This window comes from Rattus norvegicus, chromosome 4, assembly GCF_036323735.1.
Source record: "Rattus norvegicus strain BN/NHsdMcwi chromosome 4, GRCr8, whole genome shotgun sequence".
In the NCBI taxonomy this organism is placed as follows: Eukaryota; Metazoa; Chordata; class Mammalia; order Rodentia; family Muridae; genus Rattus; species Rattus norvegicus.
Window position 1 is genome coordinate 145980568 of NC_086022.1, and position 27323 is coordinate 146007890.

The window sequence follows — 27323 nt, forward strand, 5'->3', positions numbered from 1 at the left end:
AATGTAGAAGCCTTGAAATTCTCTCCTAGTCTTGTTAAACTGCCAAATGTTTAAAAATAGGGCCTGAGTTTTAAAACATATTGAGAGACTTCAGAATCTGTGGAGGTTTGAATGAGAAATGTCACTCGCAGTCTCTAGCATTTGAGAACACTTGGTCCCTAGTTTCTTACACTGTTTTTTGAGGTTTAGGTAGTGTAGCCCAATTAGAGCAAGGATGTCACTGAGGGAGGATTTGAGAGGCAAGTTCTCCTGCCATTTCCTGTTGCCTCGCTCTGCTTTGTGCTAGGAGTTGAGGATGTGAAGAAGAGAAGTTGCCTTCTTCTTCCTACAGCCACCATCCTGGCTACTTCCTGCCGTACACTCCTGCTTGATGAACTCATTTCTCTGAGAATGTAATCCTGGATAAACTATTCCTCCTATAAGTTACCTTGGTAGTGGCACACTAGCATAGCAAGAGAAAAGTAACTAATACAGAAGCCTTGTGAACCTCTTAGTGTTCCCAACTTCCTGCTTCTCTCTAGAAGTCACACTGGCCCTGTCCTTTTGTAGAATACTCCACCTTCCTGTACATTTATTTTTAATGAGGATTTTTTCCATCCCATAAAACAGACAGATGAAATGTATTTTAGTGAACAAATAGCATTTCAATTAGAAAGCTTTTTGTTAATTATCTCATTTTATTAAAGTTCTAATAAGTCAGAATAATATTACTGGGAATTTTACAATTACAGCAGCAGCCAGGTTGATTGATGGAGCAAGCTGAGGAAACATAGAAATGGAGTTTCACCATGAAAAGTGTCCTAGCATGATGAACCATCCTTTGGATAGAAATTATGTGCCTGAGAGAAGGAATAAATACCTCATAGATGAAAATGGACACATCAATGAACCAAAAATATAGGTTTCTTTTTTATATGAAACCTTATCTTTTTTATTAGATATATTTCTTTACTTACATTTCAAATGTTATTCCCTTTACCGGTTTCCTGTCCATAAGAGCCCCCTATCTCCTACTCCTCCCCTATATGGATGTTCCCCCATCCAACCCCCTTATCACCCCCTTGATATTCCCCTGCACTGGAGGTCCAACCTTGGCAGGGACAAGGGCTTCCCCTTCCACTGGTGCCCCAACAAGGCTACTCTCTGCTACATATGCAGTTGGAGCCCTGGGTCAGTCCATGTATATAGTCTTTTGGTAGTGGTTTAGTCCCTGGAAGCTCTGGTTGGCATTGTTGTTCTTATGGGGTTGCAAGCCTCTTCAGCTCTTTCAATCCTTCCTCTAATTCCCCCAAAGGGGGTCCTGTTCACAGTTCTGTGGTTTGCTGCTAGCATTGACTTCTGTATTGGACATGCTCTGGATGTGTCTCTCAGGAGATATCTACATCCTGTCCCTTTCAGCATACACTTTTTAGCTTCATCAATCGTATCTAGTTCTGGTGGCTATATATATATGTGGGCCACATGTGGGGCAGGCTCTGAATGGCCATTCCTTCAGTCACTGCTCTAAACTTTGGCTCCAAATCCCCTCCTGTGGATTTTTTTTTTTTTTACCTTTTCAAGAAGGAGTGAGAACATCTGCATTTTGGTCATCTTTCTTCTTGAGCTTAAGTCGAAGCGGATCAAGGATCTCCACATCAAATCAGATACACTCAAGCTAATAGAAAAATGTGTGGAAAAGTCTCGAACACTGGGGAAAATTCCTGGCTCAAAACACCAATGGCTCATGATCTAAGATCAAAAATCGACAAATGGAACTTCATAAAACTGCAAGGCAAAAGACACTGTCATTAGGACAAAATGGTAACCAACAGATTGGGAAAAGATCTTTACCAATCCGACATCTGATAGAGGGCTTATATCCAAAATATACAAAGAACTCAAGAAGTTAGACTCCAGAGAACCAAATTACCCTATTAAAAATGGGGTACAGAACTAAACAAAACATTCTCAGCTGAGGATTATCGAATGGCCGAAAAGCACCTAAAGAAATGTTCAATATTCATAGTCATCAGGGAAATGTAAATCAAAACAACCCTGAGATTTCACCTCACACCAGTCAGAATGGCTAAGATAAAAAACTCAGGTGATAGCAGATGCTGGCAAGGATGTGGAGAAAGAGGAACATTCCTCCATTGTTGGTGGGATTGCAGACTGGTACAACCATTCTGGAAATCAGTCTGGAGGATCCTCAGAAAATTGGACATTCCACTACCTGGGGACCCAGCCATACCTCTCCTGGACAAATACCCAAAAGATGCTCCAACATACAGCAAACACACATGCTCCACTATGTTCATAGCAGCCTTATTTATAATAGCCAGAAGCTGAAAAGGACCCAGTTGCCCTTTAACAGAGGAATGGGCCCAGTTAGCTTTTAAGATTCTAGCCATTCTAAGGTCTACATGGACTTTATGGGACAACTATTTTCAAGGTTTAGGATATAGTTTCTGCCAAGTACCAATGGGTACCATGATACTGTTCTATTCCTCATGAGAAATTCAGAAGTAATTGATATGCTTGCTTGTCTAAATTTAATATTTTGAGATCCATTTCACTGAAAATGATCAGGAAGTTGACAAGGGTTTCTCATTAGGTGAGTTTCCACTTCTCTTTTCTTCTGATGTTTCCAACTATTTGTGCACGCCTTGGTGTCTTTGTTAACACATCATTGACTTATTGTTGACCTGATAGAAGTTCAGCGTATACCAAAGCCAGGGTCAGAAAATGCTTACTCCTTAGAATGGTGGACTACATTTAGTAAACTGGCCTTGAAGAGTTAGTTGTCACTGAGAAAAATTTATCATTTCATGTTCCAAATTTCACAAAATATCGGCTGATTTTGTTCCATTTATGCCATCCATGACATAGTTCTGTATATCCACATGGTTCAAATAAGACTCGTCATTGTGCTGCCTTTTAATGTTTTCAGGTCTGGGATTCAAGAGGGTGAACTTAGCTCTCCTTTGGATATTTATTACAAGAAATATTAATGCTGCAAACAGGCAGACAGTAATATGGGTGGCAGGGGCACTGAAAAGACAGCATCCTATTGTCCCATTGCAAAGTGAAGACTGCTCAGAGGAAGCAAGAAGAACCTGCGCCACATGGCAGCTGACTGGCTCATAGTACTTACTGTCAGAGTCAAGTGTGAAGGTGTAAAGGATGAAGAAAATGCAGAAAGGCAGCATTCTTTAATTTTAGAAAGCAAATTTCTATCATCTTAAAATGGATGACTTCTATAAAATGGCATGTCCATGATTAACATTCTTGTGCATTGTATCTTGGCTCCTCAGTAAAAGAGCTTCCTTCTTTGGGATCATCTTTTCCTGGTGGCAAAGTCACTGTGATATTGCAAAGCATCATGTGGGCACAACATTTTATAATTATAGCTGTGTTCTTGCTTCCAGATCCACATTATGATTCCTTTCCTTAGTGATCAATCTAAACAGCCGATAATCTGTGCACCATGACTTGTGTTTATTATTGGTATCAGTTCCTTTTTCTTGCCTAGAATGAGGAGCTCAACAGCTCTTCCTTGGGAGCCAGATCCTGAGCAGAACATGTGTCAAATAATCATAACTTTGAAAGTCTTTGAGAGGGAAGGGGCTATACCCCCCCCCCTATTCCAGTCCCTATGCCATGGAATTAATTGAAAACTTCGGCATCCTGTTTGGTCCATACAGAGTATAAGGACTGCTTTGGAGTGTTAAAATGTATAATACTTTTGGGTGGCTATTGAATGAATGTTTTAATTAGGATGGACAAAGAACTCCCTCTAGATAGAGAGAAAACAAATGTCCCACAGGCAAATGGCAGTTTATGAAGAAAAAAGGGGAAACCCCATATTAGGATGAGGTATGAAATTTTAATTGTGCATGTTAATTAGCTGAGCCTAATGGATACTTGATTGCTGGATTTCAATACTTTGATGGCTGGACTTAGATAATAAGCCTCAGAAAGGGGGAATGGCCAAATAAGGGAGAAGATTTTGGGGGCTAGCTTTAAGAATGTGATCTAATGTTTTTTAGCAAGGCAGGGAGAACAAGAAAGAGGAGCAAGGCCCGCTAGAGGCATTACTTGCCAGCTCTAGCTGGCCAGAGTCCCTTCAGTTTTCCTGGAGGAAAAGACACCCCTCTCTGGTAATTTAAGCCCATATTCTCTCAGTAAGATGTTATATATCCCTGTCTTTAACCCAATCATTTTATACTTAAAATTTGGCTTTCCATCTAACTGAAACGCTGTCTTGTTACAGAGTTCAGAGGAAACTGAAACTCACCATCTTATGGCAATTTTGCAAACAACCTCGGTGTGGTTCTCGATTTTTTTTCATAACTATAAATGACTAGCATTTTTCAGTAGTTACCCATGAGCATTTGTAACTGTGATTTCTTCAGAGAAAGTGAAGTGTTACATCTGTATAGATGACAGTAGGCATAGCCAAATCATGTGCATCTCATTTCCTGGAAAACTAGGGCACTTGCTACCTTCATAGGACATAAATAATAGTTTCAATCATGTTATTTAGTAGCCCAAGGAGTAAATTTAGATTTCTGTTCATTTGGAGCGAGAGGTGACTCTGATGCTTTAATATACATAATTAAACGAAGTTGAAATGAAAATTGAAAACAAATTAAGCAATCACTCACTATAATGCTTGTGGTTATAGCCTTTGTGTATATTTAGATACACAAGAAAGAATAGAATAAAACTCCTGCATTTCCAGGCATTTTATTTTATTCCAAAAGGAAAACACAGTGTGATGGAAATGTTTGGAATTATTTGTAACATAAATCTTGGAATCAGACAGCCACAGATTCAGCTCATGGAATTTACTTATTGGCTTTATTGATTAATCTTGTAGTGACCATGACTCGGTTCCTTTAATTTGACATTGAACAGCATTTGTGTTAATAATAGCAAAGTTTTTAAATGTGTCTACTTCTTAGAATCTGACACTTGAAAAGTTATCACCTATCATTTTCTGTCTTATTACAAGTTTTATTTCCTTAATTTTATGGTTTTGGGATGACTGCCAATGACTTACTGACTCAAAAAGAAATTGTTGCGAGTGAACTTATTATTATGGCTTATATTTAGTTAGATTTATTCATGCTGACTTGAGTTTTATGCTCAGGCAAATGAGTTCACACCAAAGTCCTCAGAAAATTCTTGGGGCTCTGGTTCAAGTTTAAATCCAACTGTTAGGAAGTCAGGACGTTTGCCCCTTAAGCCATGCATGGCCGTCTGTTCAATTAGGTCTTTTGGTTCAGACATTGGATATTGTTCATATCCAAAATTAATGGGAGCCAGCTTCCTGCTTTTCACTGTGTTCCACATTAACACCACCAAAATTCCAATGACTGATAAAGGTTCATTTCCTTCTCCCCTTATCTCTAGAAAACTATTGGTTTCAAAATGTTTTGAAGTATCTAGTATCTTTCTAATCTATTTTTTTGGCTCAATTATATTAAAATTCCAATTAGGTCAATATTAAAAATTCAATTAGAGAAAATCAGCCATAGCTCTTTGATGAGATTTATTTTGAAAAATAATTAACTTGAAGTTTATCTTTCTAAGGCTGGTTTTACTGAAACTATGTAGTTAGTGTGACTTTCACTCAGGCTCTTAGTGACAGGCAACAGAAGTACAAATCCTGTTGATGAAGCATGGATGCCGGATCAGGCAGGGGTGGATATAATATCGCACACAATGACATAGTCTAAGGCAATGCCTACTGCAAGCACTACTATATCCAAGACCACGGAGAGCCCCCTCCATTCTGGTTCTCTGTCTGCCTCTTTATCTAACACATTCATTCCTGCAGCCAGAAGCACTGTCCAACTAGGAAAATAATTTTTATTTCCTATAATATCAGCAAATGAAGTGAAATTAAATTATCTGACAGGGACACAGGAATCTCATGGCTCAGACTTTCAAATGTGACACTAACGGTCCCTGAACAAGTCCGAGCACTATCGCCTGCGATTGTGTTAGGGATATTCATTCTCAGTCCCGTACCAAAGTCAATGGTTAATCTGGGAGTGGACCTCAGCAACCCTCATAAAATTCCCTCCAAGAGGCCCTTATTTTGCTTGAACTGGAGAAAAACTACAGTGTGCTTTCGGGTCAGGTCTGAATCATGTGCACACCCCTCAGGTTCTGTGTGTAATTTACAGTCCTATGGGTAGAAAAGGAATCTGATGAATCCTTAGCAAGAAAGGAAGGCAGATGAAATGCTGGCCACAAGGGACACGGGCATTCAGCTCTACAACAAAGTTCTTCCTAGTGTGGAATGCTGTTTCCCAGAACACCTCGGATTGTAATGACTTTCCCAGAAAGCCAATATTCCAACACAACCAATACACTTTCCCCTATCTGCTGAGCCACAGAGATTCAGTTTCAATTTTGTCATTAGAGGGAGACTTGGCAAACCTTTAAATGTTTTCAGACCACACAATTCCTTAGATTTCCTCTGCCAGTACTTCTTGTAGGCTGCAAAGAGGTCTAATTCTGTTGCAGCCTAGAATAATGAACACTTGCTGTTCTCTGCTAAGGAAGCCTAAGTGTTCTTGCAGCCCTCGATGACAATGACTGTTACATGAGGGAATTTTACAGGGTCTGTAAAATGAGGTGGGCACAGGTAGTCAGTATTGCACTGTTATCTAAAATATTAAGCCTGTGTGTGTGTGTGTGTGTGTGTGTGTGTGTGTGTGTGTGTTTGTGTTTGTGTGTGGTAAAAACAACTAATTTAGACATAAGAGGTTTTCTATATTTACTATCTGTTTTGTGTACCCAACCACCACTCACTTATTTCAAGACTTCTGTGCTCCCCCTGTCAGGGGATATAGTTGAACACATTTCCTTACATCTCTCTTTAGCTGGTCTAGGGAATTCCCTGGATTAGTGTTAGCAACTGCAGTAAGGTTAGTATTATTTGTCTTTGTTGTTCTTTATGATTCTCTTCTTTTTAATGACCTGACTCCTTTATCTCATTTCTTGCACTACATACAGATAGAGGACATGCAGTGGGGCAAAGGAGTCCGAGAGATCCCATCCTCTGTGTGTACATTGCCATGCAAGCCTGGGCAAAGGAAGAAGACACAGAAGGGAACGCCTTGCTGCTGGACCTGTGAGCCCTGTGATGGATACCAGTATCAGTTTGATGAGATGACCTGTCAGCATTGTCCCTACGACCAGAGGCCCAATGAGAACCGAACTGGCTGTCAGAACATCCCAATCATCAAACTGGAGTGGCACTCCCCCTGGGCTGTCATTCCTGTCTTCCTGGCAATGTTGGGGATCATTGCCACCATCTTTGTCATGGCAACTTTCATCCGCTACAATGACACACCCATTGTCAGGGCATCTGGGCGGGAACTCAGCTATGTTTTATTGACAGGCATCTTTCTCTGCTATATCATCACCTTCCTAATGATTGCCAAACCAGATGTGGCAGTGTGTTCTTTCCGACGTGTCTTCTTGGGCTTGGGCATGTGTATTAGTTATGCTGCCCTTTTAACAAAGACCAATCGGATTTATCGCATATTCGAGCAGGGCAAGAAATCGGTGACAGCTCCCAGACTCATAAGCCCAACGTCACAACTGGCGATCACTTCCAGTTTAATATCGGTGCAGCTTCTAGGTGTCTTCATTTGGTTTGGGGTTGACCCCCCCAACATTATCATAGACTACGATGAGCATAAGACCATGAACCCAGAACAAGCAAGGGGTGTTCTCAAATGTGACATCACAGACCTTCAAATCATTTGTTCCCTGGGATATAGCATTCTTCTCATGGTCACATGTACTGTGTATGCCATCAAGACTCGGGGCGTACCAGAGAATTTTAATGAAGCCAAGCCCATTGGGTTCACTATGTACACGACGTGTATCGTATGGCTTGCCTTCATCCCAATATTTTTTGGCACAGCGCAGTCAGCAGAAAAGGTAAGTGAAAGTGTACGTCATGTGGTGCATTCCAGAAATGTCTAGTTTTGCATATATTAAAACCAAATTGATTGAGTCCTCCAAAAGAATTTATATAGAGAGAAAGTGCAAAAATGGAAAATAAAAGACCCTTTGATTAATAGGTTAATGGGCAGGAATCTAAAAGTTTCAGTCGGTTGTTTTGCTCTGAATCTACTGATAACCAATGACATGTGACCTTTCCAAGTGAATATGTTTATTATAAAATCAACATAATTAGGCATTATCTAAGACAAGACTATCTAATCTAAATCAAACCATCCTCCTCACTCACTCCCCACTCCTGTGCTTATGTGCATGCTTCTTTAGAGTAGAGTTTGGCTGTGGTACCTAAGCTTTAGGTGGGTATAAATGCACAGTGCTCAAAATTAGCACCACTATAGATAAGGGCTTCTCAACCTCTGAGTCATATCCTCTTTGCATATTGAACAACCTTTCACAAGATTTGCCTAAGACCATGGGGAAAATGCTGATATTTACATTTCAACATGGCGGGACAAACATTGCAGCTTTGAAGTAGCAATGAAATTATTTTATGGTAGGGGATTACCACAACATATTAAGGAACTATATTAAGGAGTCACAGCATTGGTGCTCTGTCTTCTTAGTAGCTTATATAGACTGTTACTGAAGATGGGCTGGTGGATAAGGGCATTAGTCATGCTGTATCAGGTTCCTGTCAATTTAGTATACCTTAATCCCAGTAGACAATCATAATGAGATCTAGGGCATTTTCTGAGAGGAGCAGGAAAGAAGGGAGGGAAGATAGATACATAAACAGAAAGTATAAATATATGATAGAGGGAGACACACAAAGAGAGAGAGAGACAGAGACAGAGACAGAGACAGTGAGACAGTCAGAGACAGAGACAGATCGACAGACAGAAAGGCAGAGATCTGGCTGTCATAGATTAAGGTTGGTACAAGAGACAGTTAGTATGCATGTCCCAACATATACTAGTAAACTAATGAATCTATAAATTATATGACCCTCATATTTTGTTTTAAATGTGGCTAATGTATATTTAGTTGTACTTGTCATTTGTATGCCAAATAGGCAACCCTGCAGTATTGATCCTAGACATGATGAATACACATTTGATTTTTTACGCCTGTACATCTGGCTACAACTTTACACGAGCAAATTACAAAAGCCTAAAATATCCATGTTGAAATTCCTCAACTGGTGTGAGCAGTTCTGACAGGATGATATGACTGATGCTGGAATAGAGACTGAGTCCTTCGTCACTCATATAGAAGAGAGCTTTATTAGAAATTGAGCATACATTAGAACATCAGAGGTTTTCTTGTTACAATTTAATTTGAATAGGTATGTTAATTTTATAGCTTTTTTACATTGGTGTGTGTGTACACATGTACATGTGTCCATGAGTGTGGATATCAGAGAACAATACAAAGAGTCTAGTTCTCTCCCTCTATCATGTGAGGCTCAAGGACTAACCGTAGCTTAGGCAGTAATTGCCTTTATGTGATGATTCACAGTTCTGGCCCTTGAACAATCTTTTAGATGTGTAGATACTTGGATAGGGAAAATGGGATTGAGTTAAATACATAAAAAACGTATAAAGTTGATACTGCCAGAAACCAGTTTAGTAATTTATTAATAGCTCCATTTCCTGTGTATTGTTTCTAAAAGATTAGCAGCATTTAGCTGATTTTCCTGCTGAGATGATGTCAGTAACCTAAATTGTAGGATTCCAGAACTGTAAGTTTATCTTTTTAAAGTAGACATTTCACAAAATGAAGCAGAATTCTCAGAATAAGACAGTGAAAAATACTGAATGTCTCAAAACTATGGTTTTCTTCATAAAATATGTTAGAGGAAATTCTTCTAAAATATATAGTCATTGAACATTGGCTGCTTCCAACAGTATTTTTCAGATTCATAATGCATGTTTATTGCCTGCGATACCAACTTGAATTTCATTTTATTTTCTCTCTCTATCCCTGGGCCAAGGGAATAGTAAAATATGAGTTAGGGTACTGAAATGCAATAGAAATAAAAGAAATTGTAAATGTGCGGTGGTAGGGTGGTAACTAATATAATTTTTCTTGGAGGGAACAATGCCTGCCATCAAACCTCTTGCAGATAATTCTTTTGCTGTTAAAACCATGTCATGTTTAGCAGGTTAAAGTCATTAATTATATCTTATGTACTAATTCTTCATGATCTAAAAAGCGGGAATTGTTGCAGTAACATTGAAAGTATGTCTTATTACATTATGTACTTCTTGCTCATCTAAAAAGTAGGTATGGCTATAGTAGGATTAGCAATACATCTTGTAATGTTGCTTTGGGAGTGTTATTTATGTGGTTTTTTGTGTTATTTCTTTCCTCATTTTGGGCCATTTCTTTTTTGTGACTGAGGAATCTTCTCAAGTAAAATCACATGTGTGATCCTTTACAACCCTGAAAATACTAAGAAATTCAGGGAAATCTATGCCTTGGTTCTAGTTTCTGCTGATGAAACTGTGCTGGTAGAATCAGTGCATGGAAGGGATTCAGTTGCCTTCAGACAGTATGATTCCTAATTCCTCAGTTTCACAAAACATATTCTTTTTATATATTCTTCATGGTTGATGAATATTTTTACATGGTTCACTGGCACAATTAAAAGTACTAAACTGCCAACCAGGAACAGTGAGTTTCTACAGGCAAATGTGCATGTCCTAATGACAAAGCATATGGCTAGAAAAACAGGAATAATCAATTAAGAAAATCATTCTGTGGATATGCAACCATAGCATTTAAATTATGCAAAGAGGCAAGTTATCCAACAAAACAAAGACGTCACAGTAAAATGAATTTTTTATTTTTGGTAACTTGGCAGCCTTACAGAATTACAGACATTCCGTTTTGTTCTGATTTAATAGTTTAAGTACCCCAAGTAGAAGAATTCCATTGTCTCAGGGGGAAAAAAAGCAAGCAATAAATTCCATAATAACTATTTACTGTGTTGTAGAATTGAAATCCATTTTGATTCTGCTAGGGATAGCTTTGTGAAATTTCTCACTGATTGATTTTATTAGTATAACACAAAGAGCAAACAAGGTTCTTATATGAAAAGTAAAATGTCATCCCCAATGAAGTGTATTTTTTGATTTAAGTATACTACAAGAGATCAGTGTCACCTTGATTAATGATTCCTGCCCTATGACTTGCTAGAATGGAAACTTGCTAGAATGATTCCTGCAATATGACCAGAGATGGTGGTGGTAAACTGTGCCCTACCGTAATGAATTCCAGGGATTTGGAATTATTTATGGGTGTGACCATAAAGAGTCTTCAAAATAGTATAAGTAGTGAAATAATTCCATGTTAATGGACACCTAGTCTTTTGTACTGTGGTATTATTATGTTATTATATTTTAGCACTGTCTCCTTAAGGATTAGACCATTCTCTATGAAAAGCAATAATTTGCCAGTAGCTGCATTCTTAGAGGGAGTTGGTCACACAAAAGTCTATGTTGTCAAAATTTTAGAAACCCTACAGCTAACCCATACATTTCAAGCTTCGTAATTACTTATTATCTAAAGAAATTTCTAGGTAAGTTTGTAGTACATAAACAATAACTGGTCTGGTGCATATAGGCCAGGATCTCACAAGGTAACATTATAGCTATAGACTGGGAAAGAGAACTATTGTGTTTAAACAGTTTAAAAAAACTATGTCATTGCTGCAAGCATCAGGTTGAATTCATGGCATTTGTGCTGCTTGTCTGTGCATTGTGTCTTTCATGTGGGGCAGTGGCATAAGCTTTATCAAACTTGACTATACATAGGAAAATGGAATTTGGCAGACAGGATATGAGGCCTCAGATTCTGTATATATTGTGGTGCTGTGTGGGTAATAATATGGTGAGAAGAATAGGATGGGTGGGTCACAGCAACTTAAAGCTGGAGAGCATTGTTGCAAGAGGTTTCAAAGATGGAAAGCTGTGTTCTAGTATCTTGCCCCCAGACCATGTTTGTGCACATATCAGAATATTCAGGGCACATAGCAAAATAAGAGAATCCCTTTTCGCTAATGGAATATTGTTTAATTATACAATAGAACTAAGACAATTGATAGCAAATATCTGAACCAGCATTGGGCCTAGACAGAGCAGTCAGACAGGGAAATAGGAATATTTCTTAGAAAATGGGAATATTGTCTTTAGTATATAAGAGATTGCTCCCAAAATATGACCGCAAAGTGACACCTGCATGAGTGGGATTAGAATTATATGGAATATGAGAATCCTATTCTCAAATCCCAGAGTTTTTCTACAAAAGTAACACATAGCTGCTGTCACCACACCAACCTGACTGACTAGAACTGGAGTTTTGAGTTTGTGTGTTTCTGGTTTATCTTGTGGGTTTCCAAGTTTGCTATCTGTTTCTGTAATAAACATCATGGCCAAAAGGAAAAGGGTTGATGTGCCTTACACCTTTGGGACTACCCATCACAGAAGCAAGCCAATCTGGAAGAAACCTCCAACCAAGGAGGAAAGCTATTAACTGGATTGCTTCTCACGGTTGGTTTCTTATACAACCTACGGATACTAGCCCAGGGGTAATACTTCCCACAGTAGACTGGGCCCACCCATGTCAATCATTAAGACGATGGCCCACAGACTTAACTAAAGGCCAGTCTGACAGAGGTAGCTCCACAGTTAAGGTCTCTATTCCTAGCTAGGTGCCTGTACTTTGTATACAGTTGATAAGAACTCACCAACAATGGGTTTTTTGTTACAATTTTCAATTTGTTTTCCTTGATTGTTATTTTTCTTGAGAGAAAAGAGAGTTCACTCTCTGGCCCTAGTTGTTCTGGAATTCACTGTGTAAGCCAAACTGGTCTTGAACTATATATCCACCATGTTCTCCATCTGTCTCCAGAGGGCCAGTGATTATATTCAGGAACCACCACATCCAAACATCCAACTACATTTGTACAGCTGTAAACTCATGTGTGTTCTCTCTCTCTCTCTCTCTCTCTCTCTCTCTCTCTCTCTCTCTCCCTCTCTCTCTCTCTCTCTCTCTCTCTCGGTGTGTGTGGGGGGTAGGGAATGAAGGGGTAGGGGATGCTATCAAAATCAAATATACCTTCAACATTATTTAATACACTTCTTCCATCCCATAGATGCTTTCCTACTATACTCCTTAGAACCATGATAGAGAGTGAAGAAGATACTGTTCCTGTCTGCGTTCCAAAGCTGGCAATTAATGGAGGTTTTGAATAAATTTTCAGTCATGTAGAACATGCAACATGATAACGCCCCACAAATTGCAAAACAGGTACCCACAGAGGGACATGCCTCTTGTTCATCATGGCAAATATGACAAGTGAAGTAGAGTATACAGACAGAGGACAAGACCCAACAGTGAGTTTGAAATGGCATCGCAATGTGAGAAATAGCAGTGTTTACAGCAGGTGGCACTAAGAGACAGAAGTCTTAGCTCCTACTAATAAAAGGAGAGAAGCTAATAGCGAAAAGTTAATCCAACTCATTTTGCAAGCAGAATTGGAAATGGTGTGAACCCTGACATGTCATTCCCACTCCACCATAAAACTTCTGACAAAAATCACATCTTTTCAATATTGTGGACCCTGGAAGCTGTAATCTCCATGCATACTTCTTCTGATAAATGATTCCTTAATGGTTGTGTTAAGCTATGAGCAGCCATCCTGATGGCCATGCAGCCCCTGCTCTCCAGCTTTGTGAGGACAGAGAGAATGTAGTAATGCAGGTAAGGACGGTGTATTTGGTTTTGATAGCATTCCCTACCCGTTCATGTCCCCCCGCACGCACGCACGCACACACACACACACACACACACACATACACACAGAGAGAGAGAGAGAGAGAGAGAGAGAGAGAGAGAGAGAGAAAGAGAGAGACCCTCACATGAGTTTAAAGCTGTACAACTGCAGTTGGATGTGATGGTTCCTGAATATAATCCCTGGCCCTCTGGAGACAGATGGAGAGCATGGTGGATAGATAGTTCAAGACCAGTTTGGCCTACACAGTGAATTCCGGAACAGCTAGGGCCAGAGAGTGAGCTCTCTTTTCTCTCAAGAAACATAACAATCAAACAAAACAAATTGAAAATGGTAACAAAAAACCCATTGTTGGTGAGTTCTTATCAACTGTATACAAAGTACAGGCACCTAGGAATAGAGAACCTCAACTGTGGAACTACTTCTGTCAGACTGGCCTTTAGGCAAGTCTGTGGGCCATGGTCTTAATGATTGATATGGGTGTGTCCAGTCAACTGTGGGAAGTATTACCCCTGGGCTGTTATGCATAGGTTGTATAAGAAACCAACCTGAGAACCAGGAGGAGCAATCCAGTTAATAGCTTTCTTCCTTGGTTGGGAAGGTTTCATTAGTTTCAAGAGGAGTCGCTAAGAGCCTTATATGTGGTTCCCAAAAGTGTGTAAGCAGGGAAACATGGGTCTTTGGGGGATGTCATAACTTCACCCTGAAGATGGCCAGTGTTGAAAAGTGCACAGCAGTAATGGTACAAACACTATGAACCAGTTAATGTAGTGAAGGCATGGATGATGCTGAGAATCTAAAGAAAGTCTGAAGAGTGAGAAAAATGGAGGGGGGTTAGAAGCCATTTTAAACTTTTGAATGAAGACGAAAAATGTGGCTAGATTGTATCTTATTTTGCATTTTATGCCATAGTCTGGTATTTAAATAGGTCCTAGATAAGAACTAGACAGGGAAAGAGAAAGAACTTCTGTCAGTCATCCTCTTCTTTCCACTTTCTACACTCATGTATTTATACACATTAACAAATACATTAATTATTTATTTTATCTTATAGAATTTTCAGAAAGATCCTTCACCCGATCACCTGAATCTACAGGTCAGATCAGAAAGATCTGATCACCTGATCAGCTGATCACCTGAATCTGCAGTCGCTGGAAGGGTGTGTTGAGATGTATGGACTTGGCTGAGGCCATGTGTGCATCAGGCTGTAGCAATGACCATGCTGAATGTGGAGGCTCAGCTTCTGCGTTTGGGTCTTGTCTGTTGATATTTTTGTCTGAAGCCTGTGAAATGAGCTTCTCGCTAAGCTAACCAAGAAGCAAGAGCAAGTAGCTAGAAATGTTGCTGTCCCACCTGTCTTGCTAGAAAGGATCAGCTTCTTGAGTCTCTTAGCATAAATGAAGTCTTCACCATCTTTGTCCCTTGATTACTCATGCGGAAACAGGAGGAGATAGACTCCAGCAGAGCAGAATTGATACAGTGCTGTTCATTGCATTCGAAGGAAGACCCAACAATAACCTCCATTCTTTCCACTGTCTGATCACTTTGCAGCTCTTCTTGGAGATCATCTCCAGGCTCCCAGAAACCCCTGAGATTTATTTCTCCTTAAGAGCTCTGCCATCAGGAGACCCAGTCACTAGGATACTGGACCCACCTTAGGAGTAAAGTCTGAATTGTCAGATTTTCTTAGTGAATCAGAGTCCACTTCTCACATATTTTAAAAAAGCAGAGGAAATTACTACAATGCAGAATCTGGTGAAAGACAGAGGCCTGGACGATCTAGATTTGGTGTCCTCAGATCCCAACACAAGGAATAATAATGTTAGTGTGATGAGGATTTCTTTTAGCTCCCAGTTGCTCTTTGTTTTTGTGCTTATGGAGGCTAGTTTGTTGGGTATTTCCTTCAACTCAGCATTCAGTGATGTTCTGAACCAAATCACAGGTGTCACGTAATTCCTCTGATCATTAATACTCTCATTTTTCACAGAGGAACTACCTATCCATCCATAGGAAAAATGACTACCTTTAAGCATTTTATGAGTCTAGCTTATACATGAATGTTTTATTCTGCATCAGAAACAAACAAACAAACAAGCAAGCAAAAACCCAAATGCTTATCTGTGGGTGGACAGATAAGCAATCAGAACCCAGCCATAAAGAAGTTCTCAGAACAATTATAGTGAGATCCCATGTATGTGTTTGTACATATGTCTAAGTATGTCAAGGTACAGAATTTAAATATGTTTAAATATGTTCAACTAGTTTAATATCAGTTTGACTCATAGTTGTAAAATTGTACTGTACAGACAATCTCCCACATCTGTTTCCTACTTTCTCATGGATCTTGTGACATAGTAGTACGGTAAGAAATCGTTCCTTTAATAAAGCTAGAATTGTCTCAGTGAGAAGGTAGGCTCCCCCATATAGCACATGATCACTACTGAGTAAAGGAGAACCTGACTCTCCCACAGTTGGTTTCCCTTTGGTGGGAAAAAATATATGTTTAGGTATTAAGAGGAGTATAACCAGGGGTTGGGGATTTAGCTCAGTGGTAGAGTGCTTGCCTAGCAAGCACAAGGCCCTGGGTTCAGTCCCCAGCTCTGAAAAAGAGAAAAAAAGAGGGGTATAACCAGAAGACAAAAAAGGCAAGGAACTAGAGAAAAATAACTAGAGGCTATGGTATGGATGAGGATGGGGAGAGTTCAGTGTTCAATAGAACAGGGGTTGGAATCTTCTTCTCTCTTTTTTTTAAATATTTTATTTATTTATTATATATATGAGTACACTGTAGCTGTCTTCAGACACACCAGAAGAGGGCATCAGATATCATTACAGATGGTTGTGAGCCACCATGTGGTTGCTGGGATTTGAACTCAGGATCTCGGGAAGAGCAGTCAGTGCTCTTAACCACTGAGCCATCTCTCCAGCCCCCAGGGGTTGGAATCTTAAGGAATACACTGGGCTCAGTTCAGGCTCTTTAACTTTGTTTTTAAGCAAAACAGGGGGTGCTTCAGTTTGCAGTGTGACTTTGGAGCCATTTTGCCTCAGATCAGCAATTTATTGCTCTTCTGTATGAATCCCATAGCAGTTAATATGTGAAGGTCGAGCCCAGGGAACCATGGCTTTCAGCTCTGAGAACAGTATCTGACCGTATTCTCCCATTTGAAGAGAGGAGAATATGTTATGCGGCCATCAAATGATTGACATTTTGGTCTCGAACCACATAACACGTTCTCCTGTTCTTGAACCACACACTTCTAAGTGGTCCAGCTTGCTAGTTAGTGCCTTTAGTAGCTCTACCCCACTTCTGCCCCACAGTTGACAATCTCCCAATAGCTATAAATGTTTGGTTCTAAAACATCATCAAGTTAATGGCCTCAAATCTTCATTCTGTTAGTAGATATGAGAGTATTAAGAGACAAGTGACATAAAAATAGTACCCCAAAAAAGGGAAGAGCAAGATACAGGGCCAGATTACAACTCTTCATGAGCATCTCCTTCCTTGAGCATCTCAGATGTCTCTATAACTAGTGTGACATTAGTGACAATACATTGATTGGCAGTTCCATGATTCAAGCAGTGAGTCTCACATGGTATCTTACATTTCAGCTCGCCAGTTCCCATTTTTGATTCTGCTTTGTGAGCCTTTAGTGATTTACCACAGGCAAGAGGCTGATGTGGCTTCCAGAGAGGCCTGATTTATATATGAGTCCCTTGATCACACCTGGGAGATCCTGGCTGACAGACCCAAAGCCCTAGCTCAGTTTGTAATGATTGGGTTTTAGCATCCAAGGCCAGATATTAAGCTGGCTTAACCTGCCTCAGATTCTGTCAATGCCATTGTGTTTCTCTGGTCTCCTTTCCACAAACCTGTTAAAGATGACTAGGTTAGAGCACCAGAGGCAAATGGCCTAGCTGACAATGCCAGAGCAGCTGTCAGGGGACTAGACCAAATGCTGCATGAATGAAGAGCTTGGATTTAAATCTGCTATTACATCATGGTTTTTTTTTTTTTTTTGGTTCTTTTTTTTCGGAGCTGGGGACCGAACCCAGGGCCTTGCGCTTCCTAGGCAAGCACTCTACCGCTGAGCTAAATCCCCAGCCCCACATCATGGTTTTTAAATCTAATGCTCCCCCACCCTCCATGAGATGGTTTTTAAATCTGATGCTCCCCCACACTCCATGAGACAGAAATAACTTGCAATTTGCCCTTTACAGATACTTAATTGCAAAGCAAGGAACCAATGAAGAGGTTTGTTTGTTTGTTTTGTCTTGTTTTCTAATTTTGTGGTGAAATCCAAGTTAATTTTTAACGTTACGATGTTACCTGAAAGACAGGGCAAGCAATAGATGTTTTATAAGCCCTTACTGCCTTTGTTTTCCTCTATGAACCCTTATCTAAGTACAACCCTATCTAAGGAATAGGGGGAGACTTTTCAGGAACTCTAGTGATGTAATCACAGTACAAAGATCCAATACACAGCAGACAGGAGGGGGCTTAGGGGCAGGGTCATTGTACCAAAACTTAGCAATGTCCATAGGCAAAATGAGTTTCCCTTACTTTCCTATGTTAGGTTGTGTTTAGATGGTTCGCTGCTGTGAAGTGGGAGTGGCTCCAATTAGCATTGTCTTTCCTTGGCATTAAGCTTCTCACTGAAACTGGAAGAAAAAACTTAAGAGGAGGAATGGAGACTCTGGCATCTGATGCCCCAGTGTGCAAGCAGCGATATCTATCGGGGTGCTTCTGGGTCTGAAATTGAACATTGCCCCTCTCAGGTAACTGAGAGCTCTCATTCAGCTCCATGTCCAGGTTTTTTGTTTGGCTGCTAAACAGCAGTGAGTGTTTTCATTCAAGGTTTCCCATCCCTCCATGTCTGAAAAGAACCTGCTTAGTAAATGCCCCAAAGAGCCTCTGTAAAAGGGCTTTGTTCCCTACAACAACATTGGTTGTTTTTCCACAGGTTCCTGCCACTTTGCAGCAATGTTTTCTATGAGAGCATTTTTTTTCTAAATAGTCACCTCAAATAATTTCTCTTATTTAACCACCTCAGTTTAAGTGTTTGTTCCCTTCCCCAAGACCGGAACAGCAGGTGATCACATCAGACCTTTTGGAAAAGGCTTTCCAGTAGGTTCCATTGATGGTATTGTAGCCTCTCTGCTACCACCATAATCAAAACTTCTCCCTGTGACAACTTCTCCCTGGTGTTCATGAGGCTCATGTCAAGGGGTCACAGACTGCAGTCAGTGGGTCTGTTCCTGTGGCTGCTGGTTAATGTGACTTAGCCATGTCTGTTACATGATAGGGTATATTGTGTGTCATTTTCTAAGACAGCCTTCCTGGTAAGAGTCAAAGTGTGACAGAGAGAGAGTACATAGCCTGAAAAGCTATAAGTCATGATAAAGCAGTTTTATGACAAAATTAGTTTGCTACTTTTGCCTTCGATGGTCTGGTGTTGTCCCATCTTTCGAACCTTCATTTCCTACTCTTCCTCTTGCTGAGTTCCTTACAGTCTGGTTCGATCTGGGGATGGGAGCAGTAAGCAGCAGAGAGAGAAATAGAGATGCTAGGTTGTATGGTATTCTAGAAAAATGTTAGTGCCTCAGCAAGCAGTACAGCAGCAGAGACACAGCAAGGTCCCTCCAATTAGAAGCTTCTAGCATAAAGAGAGTTACTACACTACAAGGGTTAGTTAATATGTGCTCTAGGTCATGTGACTATGGTTGGGGAGCTGTGCATACATGACTTCATGTTCATGATAGACCCCACTCTTTATATAAGTAAGTTGGCTTAGTTCATGTCTGTCCCATACAGCAGGACAGTATCTGGCTACTTCTCTGGACTATCTCAGAATGAGGGTGAGTTTGTTCCCCCATGCTCACAGTCCTTTCTGCCTAAGGTTGGTTATTTAGAGTTGGTTTCCCCACATTCTCTGCTATTTCTGCCTCTAAGTATACTAGGGCTTTTTCCTTCCTTCTCCCTTATTAAACAGACATGCCTTCAGTCAAGAATGCTTTCCCTCATGCCTTCTGCTGCTGTGTCCATCTGACCATTTAGATTTCTCTGTTGGGATCTATCTAGGAGGGCTTTGAGTCGTATACTACCCCAAACTTCAATGATCCTGCCCCACTTATACTCAGTTTTGCCCCAGCTGTTCATCAGTAACTGATGTCACTTACTTACTGATTTGTTTATTTCTTTTTTAAAGTTTTCATATGTTCAGTGAACTGTAAGTGTTATGGTTATAGCCTGTGCTCCAAGACAGACTCTGCCATCTCCCTTCAATAAGCCAAGTAAAAGAGCCAAATTAATAGCAGAAATCATACAAAAGAGATTCATTCAGTATGGATACATCTAGAAAGGACGAAGAAATACAGCAAACATCCCCCTTTGCAAATGTATTTTTGGGGTCTTAAGTGAGATTAAAGTAACTAAGTAGTCCCGGTCAAGTCAAAGTCCTACCTACCATTGACCCATTATTGTCTAGGCTTCAGGCTCATCCTGTAAGGTGGACTGAGAAGTTTCTAAACTGTGTAAAATATTTTTCTGGGAGACAAGTTCCCCAGTCTGGCCAGGACCTTGTCTTTCTTCTAGCATGAGATTACTGGTGAAATTTTTATTGATTTGGGATCCATTGTTTCAATAGTGTTGTAGTCAGATTGAGAGGCACAGTGTTTCTTTAGAACATCTTCTGCTGGACTTATTGCATGAGTATCATGAGTGTAGGACTTAGCTTGCCTGCTTCTCTGCTTTCCTAGAGGTCTATGCAGTAACTAATATATAAGCCAGGTTCAGCATACCCCTGTGGATTCCCTAAATCCATTTTGCAGCAGGACTCATGTATGGCATCAATAAGTAGTTTAAAAGAAAAGAGACGTAAATTAGTTTCTGTAAAAAGTGCCGCCACAAAGCCCTAGAAAATTATGAGCAAGGGATGAGTGGGTGCTGGGATTTGAAACAAGGTCTTCTCCCTTGGGAAGCAATACTTCGTCCAGTAAGTCATGTCCCTACCCTCAATTTCCTGTATAGACAGTTTCCAATTTCATTTGTTCTCTCATGAATCTCATACTGAGTCACCTACCTGCCATGTAGTGTTCTGGGTACAGGAGCAGCATAGGGAATTAAAGCCCTACATTTCATGGGCTCTGCATTCTGTTCAGAAGGGAGACGACAAGCCAAAGAGCACAGCACATCTGGGGAAGAAATAAGCAAAGGAGCACCCAGTGTGGATTACATACAGATTTCTATTGTAGCTGAGTAGAGTCAGGGAGGGCTTCTGGAGGAGGTAGCCTTGAAAAGAAGTTGCATGAAAGGAAACCACAAAGGCAATTGAGATAGAAAAAAGGGGTGCAAGAGAGCTGTGACTGGCTTGGCAAGCACAGACGTCAGCTTGGAAGGTGGAAAAAGGAAATTATAGAGTGTTGAGTGAGGATACCTCCTGAGGAGAATGGAAGTAATTCCTAAAGAAAATTGTGGTGGTGGGGGTGAGGGTGGTGGTGTTGGTGTTGGTGGTGGTGGTGGTGGTGGTGGTGGTGGTGGTGGTGGTGGTGGTGGTGGTGGTGCGGGTGGTGGTGGTGGTGTTATTCCTGCAGAAAAGTGATGCTGTTCCTGCACAGAGGAGAGGGGAGACTGTTTCCTGCAGAAAAATGATGAGTGGTTCCTTCAGAATATTCTCTGCGTTTCCTACAGAGAATGGGGTCTGCTCCTGGGGAGAATGGTGGGCTGCTTCTGCGGATAATGGGGGATGTTCCTGCTGAGAGTGGGGAATTATTCTTGCAGAGAATGGGTGTTGTTCCTGGAGAGAATGAGCGGATGTTTCTGCAGAAAATGTGACTGTCCCTGCAGAGAATGTGGGCCTGCTCTAGCAAAGGAAGGGGAGAAACTTCTGCAAAGCTTCAGACGCCATTCTTAGCAAGATGGGGACGGAGAGAGGAGGTTGCAGACTCTGATTTATGTTAGAGACGACCCCTCCGACTGCTTATAAGGAGCAGACCCCACAGGGCAAGGGAGGGGGGTCAGAGGGGTCAGACAGAAGTTCTCTAGCCACCTGCACATTTAATAGGGCTTCTGAAATTACTTCCTTAACACATCCCCAGAAGGAATGAGTGAACAGGTGAAAGTGATTTATCCAGGGAATGAGGCATCCAGCCTTCCTGACTTTCATAGCTTTGGAAAAGTTATTTTATCAAATCAATTATGTACGCAAGGCTCTCTCCCATACAGAAAGGAGGCCAATCTTATGAACAATGTCCCAAGGCTACCAACTCCAATTCATTGCTCCTTCCTTCTTCCAGAAGAGGTGGCTATTTTAAGCCTCCTGACAGTAGCCCAGTGGTCATTGGAGCTGTCTCCCACTATGCCAACAAGCCTTCTGGGCTTCTTCTTTCTCCCTTCCTTCAGCGGATTTTAGAGTGCTCCTTGATGTGCCCAGCTGATATGAATCCTAACCAAACTGTGGGCCGTGCTAGCTCTGCTTCCCGTAATTTCAAGGGCTGCTGCTCACACTGTGCGTGAGAAAGCTACTCTATGAAGTTGTGCGATCTGCACAGCGGTACCCTGCAGGCCTGCCACTGTGCTAGGCCCTGGGAAAAGAGGTGATCAGCATGCCATATTTTCAGCTTAACAGGCAGACAGGTTGCCTGATTACCCTTGCCCTGACTTTCTAATGCACTCATTTGTTTATCAACATCCTTTATGTAAATACAAAAGTAGCCAAGCGACAGCAGGGTGTCTTGCCAAAAATTCAAAAAGAAAGGCTCCACCTGTTCCATGGAGCAGCCTGCAGCAGTCTGAGTTCTGGAAATCTATTAGATGTGTTTGAGATCAAAGCAGGTAACAGAAAAGCTGCAGCCAGGCCTGATTTGTGATTCTAGATGCATCCCAGAGCACCATCTGGGCCTCCTCAGAAGCATCTGCTGCCCTTCTCCATGCTCACCACTCTCGGTGAGACCGAGGCCAGATAGATGGTACAGCAGGAACCAGCAGATGGCCAGGTGCCTGGGCACTGGCAGGGTTAAAAGTATAATCTCACCATCCTCGTTCAATGAATAGAGCCACAAAACAGCCAAAGCAACCCGAACCAACAAGGCTTTTCTCTCTCCCTGTCTCTCCTTTTTGTAAAACTATTTTTGTTCATAGAATTTTAAAATTTACTTTAATCATAGTCCCCAAACATCCTCTACTTCTCTCAGATGCACCCCTACCTCCCAATCCCAACTTCTTCTCTTCTAAAACTTAAAATCTACCAGGTTCAATTGTGTTACCTACATACATTCTTGACTTTGAGCCTAAGGTGGTGGGCCCATCCAGGATCATCACATCCTTAAAGAAAATGACTGTCCCTGGGAATCCATCAACTGTCTAGAGCTCCTTAGTAAGGAGCGGGGTTAGCTAGAAGTCTCCCCCTGCTCCCTGCTAGAAAATTGACTAGCTTGATCTTATGTGAATCTTGTGTAGGCAACCACAGGTGACACCATTTCACTCCAGTCTTCCCCAACCTCTGGCTCTTGTAATCTTTCCACCTCTTCTCCCCCTGTGGTCCCTGAGTCCTGAAGGGGCAGTGTGTTATAGATGGACCATTTCATGGCAGAGCGCTCCACTGACACTTATTCCCTGCACTTTGGCCAGTTGTGAGTTTATGTTCATCATTGTTTCCTGCACTGAGAACTTACAATGGTTGAGAGCCACACTAATTGAGAGAAAGAGAGACAGAGACAGAGAGGTGGGGCAGAGAGAGAAAGAGACAGAGACAGAGACAAAAAGAGTAAGGGAGATGGATAGATGATAGATAGATACATAAATACATAAACACATAGGTACCTAGATTGATTGATTTAGATAGATAGATACATAGATAGATACATAGATTTATAGATACAAGCTAGATATAGATATATAGATACATAGATTGATTTAGAGACATAGATAGTTACATAGATACTAGATACATAGATACATAGATAGATATAGATACATAGATTCATAGATTTATTTAGAGAGATAGATAGTTACATAGATACATAGATAGATACATAGATAGATACATAGATAGATACATAAATAGATACATAGATAGATACATAGATAGATATAGATACATAGATTCATAGATTGATTTAGAGAGATAGATAGTTACATAGATACATAGATACATAGATACATAGATATAGATACATAGATTCATAGATAGATATAGATATATAGATACATAGATTGATTTAGAGAGATAGATAGTTACATAGATACATAGATACATAGATAGATACATAGATAGATATAGATACACAGATTCATAGATTGGTTGATTTAGAGAACATTTTGACTCTGCAGCTCTCATGCCCACTCATAAAGAAACTCCTGTGCAGGTTTCAAAGGAAAGGCTCTTCTGTCCTTTAAGGCTCCTATCATGCTTGGCTTTCTCCATATACTGTGCCATCTTCTATCTAATGTTCTTCCTTATTTCTCAAGGCCTGATCACAGCCTTGGTACCCTTCTCTTAATAAACATCATTCCTTAAGGGATTTCTGCATCAGCTTCCTTTTCTGGACTGACTTTGAACACATAATAATAATAATAATAATAATAATAATAATAATAATAATAATAGTGTGTCCCTGCCCATTTGCACTGTCTTAAGTCCAGTCCCGTAAGGTGATCTGAGGGTGACAGAACCATGTGAAAAATTTCTCTGTGCTGACCCAGGATCCCAAATTTTTCCATCTCTGGTCTGAGATTTAGGGGAGGAATTTCAATTTCTGGTGGTCCATTGTTTTAAGAATCTGATTGCCAAAAGGAGGGGCACAGTGGGCCTTACAATATCTCCACTTCTGCTAGGAGGGTTACACAATTAAGAAGCTGGTGGATCTGAAGAACAGCAGGTGCAAGTGGAATGTTACTAGAAAGTTTTGGAAAAGACAGTAGCATGATTGCATTTTTATTCTTAAAATCTTTTCTACAAGGGGAATAGATTCTAGTGTCTCAGTTTCTGTGCTCTTGAAAGGGAAGAATTCACCTGGGGAGCACTAGTATAGTAAGCAACTAAACTTGATTGTTATCAAGAAAATGAAAAGATACTCTCTAGAGCAAAAGTCGACCAAGGCGAATGGTCAATGCAAAGCCTACTCTACAATCTAATATCTTGCCTACCTCTGAGGTGAACCCTGCATTCCCTTTGCTGAAATAGATACAAGCTTTCTTAGTAGTCCTTACGGCAATCAGATATGTTGCATTGCATGCAAGGATGTGTATAAATGTCTAACTATCCATAAAGTTGATAAGGTCACTAGGGGAGATGGCAATGACGCTCTTTTAGCATTGCACCAGGAAGGGATCTGTGGGAACCTGGCAGAGCTTGCCAAGATGGGCTTTGTAGTTCTTCCCGTGGTCCTCTCTTTCATTTCTGGTTAGTTTGGCTACCTCACACCTAACTGTAAGCCCTCTTATTTATCTTCTCCACTGCTGAACATTTTAACCCCAGTATTAATTTTAACCCTAGCAGATGGAGGCAGATGAGTCAGAATTCCTGTACTGTGGAGAGAGATAGGGTAGTATGGAAAATAATGGTGCCCGAAGGTTACCTTGTGTCTGTCTCTTCTGTCTCTGTCTCTGTCTCTGTCTCTTGTCTCTGTCTCTCTTCTTTCCACTTTCCATTGTCCCTTTATTAGTTTTTCTTTCCTCTTTCTTTCATTTCTTCTTTCCTTCCTTTGTTCTTTCCTTCCCTCCTTCTTTCATTCTCTCTCTCTTTCTTTCTTTCTCTCTCCTTCTTTCTTTCTTCCTTTCCTTCTTCTTTCCTTCCTTCTTCTTTCTCTTCCCTCTTTTCCTTCTCTCTCAACCCTACTTTTGGTCTTTGCACATTTACAAATTTTAAATAAATGATCTAGCATCTATTCAGGTCTGAAGCTAAAACTTTGATCTCTTTTGAGACATGTAAAGAAATATGTAGCAGGACTGGATGATTGATTCTGTATAGTATAGGAACAAAAGAAAAGTAAGCAAATTGCTCCAAAGCTATTAGCATATGCGGCTGAGTAAGCAGTCTAAAGGTGGGAGAGATTTCATTTACAGAAGAGTAATTCTGAATATTGTAAATTTAAATATCTGTGAGTGATGTTAAAGCTGTCACTGTCAACTAGGAATCGGCTACAGAGTTCTGGATTGCTGGAGAGATGCTGGGAGTTGTCAGATTATATATGATGTGTTAAACCTTGAGGTTAAATGAAAATCCTTTAGGTATGATGGTAGATAGAAAAGTCAGTGAGATAAATACTCCAGTATTTATAGCAAGAAGGGAAGGAAAGGAGGTCAACAAAGAGCCCATGAAAATACTAAAATAGAAAGAAGAAACAGAAGAGAACAGCTAGCCAGACTCCCTGGGAAGCAAGGGTCTGAGAGGAAAAAGATATGATACTGTGTTTCTCAAATGCTGCAGAAAGGCAGAAAAGGTCCAAGGATTTGTCATCAAATTGGGTAGTGTAGAAGTCATTGAATGCCTGTGGAGGGTTTTGATGAATCAGTGGTTGCAAACTCTCATTAGAGTAGACGTAAGAGGGAATAAGAGGTAGGAAAGTGGCACCAATGAGCACAGGAAATGTTTGTAACATTTTTCTGATTCTGTAAAATCCCGGAATCCTTTAAGTTTTGAGGATATGTTTGGCTCAAATGAAGAGGTCCAGTGTTTGCAAGGGAAAGATGACGATCCTGCAAAAGGACGACATGGATTCTGAGGGGCAGGTTTGTTATTAGAGTAGTGTCCCTACTATTTCTATTTCTTGATTTTGGTTGGTTGGTTGGTTGGCTTTTTATAGCTATATAGTTTAGATATGAACTGTTACTGTAGACTGTATATATATAAGCCTTGCTCTCCAAAGCAGGGTTCAGACATAGGACTTTGGGGAAGTGATAGGATGAAGACAGCATTGAACTTTTTATTGGATTAATCCTTTGATATATTCTCTTTTCCGTTCATTTATTTGGGTATTTCATCATGGGGACAGAAAGATAGCTAACACAACCACTTTAAAGTACAAAAGTACAAACCTTATTCCTAGTTTTCAGGCCTTAGGAAGACAGACCACAGGGCAACTTTATCTTGAAGCCCAGAGACTGCGGATGACTATATTCCAGTGGTTTCTTTCAGAGTATTCTCTGACTAGAATTGTAAACACTGGCTTTAGGCAATCAGTTTGTGCTGACATGGCTGAGAAGAGTTCAAGGCTTCCACCTCCTGGGTGCAATGCCCATGATGTTCCTGGTTCAGATTCCCTTTGAGTCTTGGGGTAGTCCAGTTTTATATTGTTCCTATATGAACGAGATTTTTTAAAATCCATGGTTTTTCGGTTTTTTTTGTCCCCGCCAGCGGGGACCCAGTTATTCAGGGTCCCGAAGAGGCTTTCTACCTGTGGGCCAAAATGGGGGTGAAGAGAAGAAGGAGACCAAGCAAAAGTTCTGTTGTCAAGGTCTCGTTTATTGAGAGAAATGTACAGCATTTAAAGCTCTGAGGCAGGAATAGAAGCGGGAACTGAAGCTTAGGGTGGGGGAGTTTGGGAAGTGCCCAAGGAT

At 40.6% G+C, this 27323-nt stretch overlaps 1 protein-coding gene across 5 annotated transcripts in view; it reads left to right on the plus strand.

The window, feature by feature from the left end:
* Grm7 (glutamate metabotropic receptor 7) overlaps positions 1-27323 on the plus strand; it is an 882386-nt gene that overhangs the window by 693854 nt on the left and 161209 nt on the right. For 4 of the 5 annotated variants that reach the window (XM_039108423.2, NM_031040.1, XM_039108424.2 and 1 more), the window contains 1 exon segment: positions 7012-7947. The exons of the other annotated variant lie outside the window; for it this stretch is intronic. In XM_039108423.2, the coding sequence (XP_038964351.1) occupies positions 7012-7947 (936 nt within the window). 5 annotated transcript variants of the gene reach the window in all.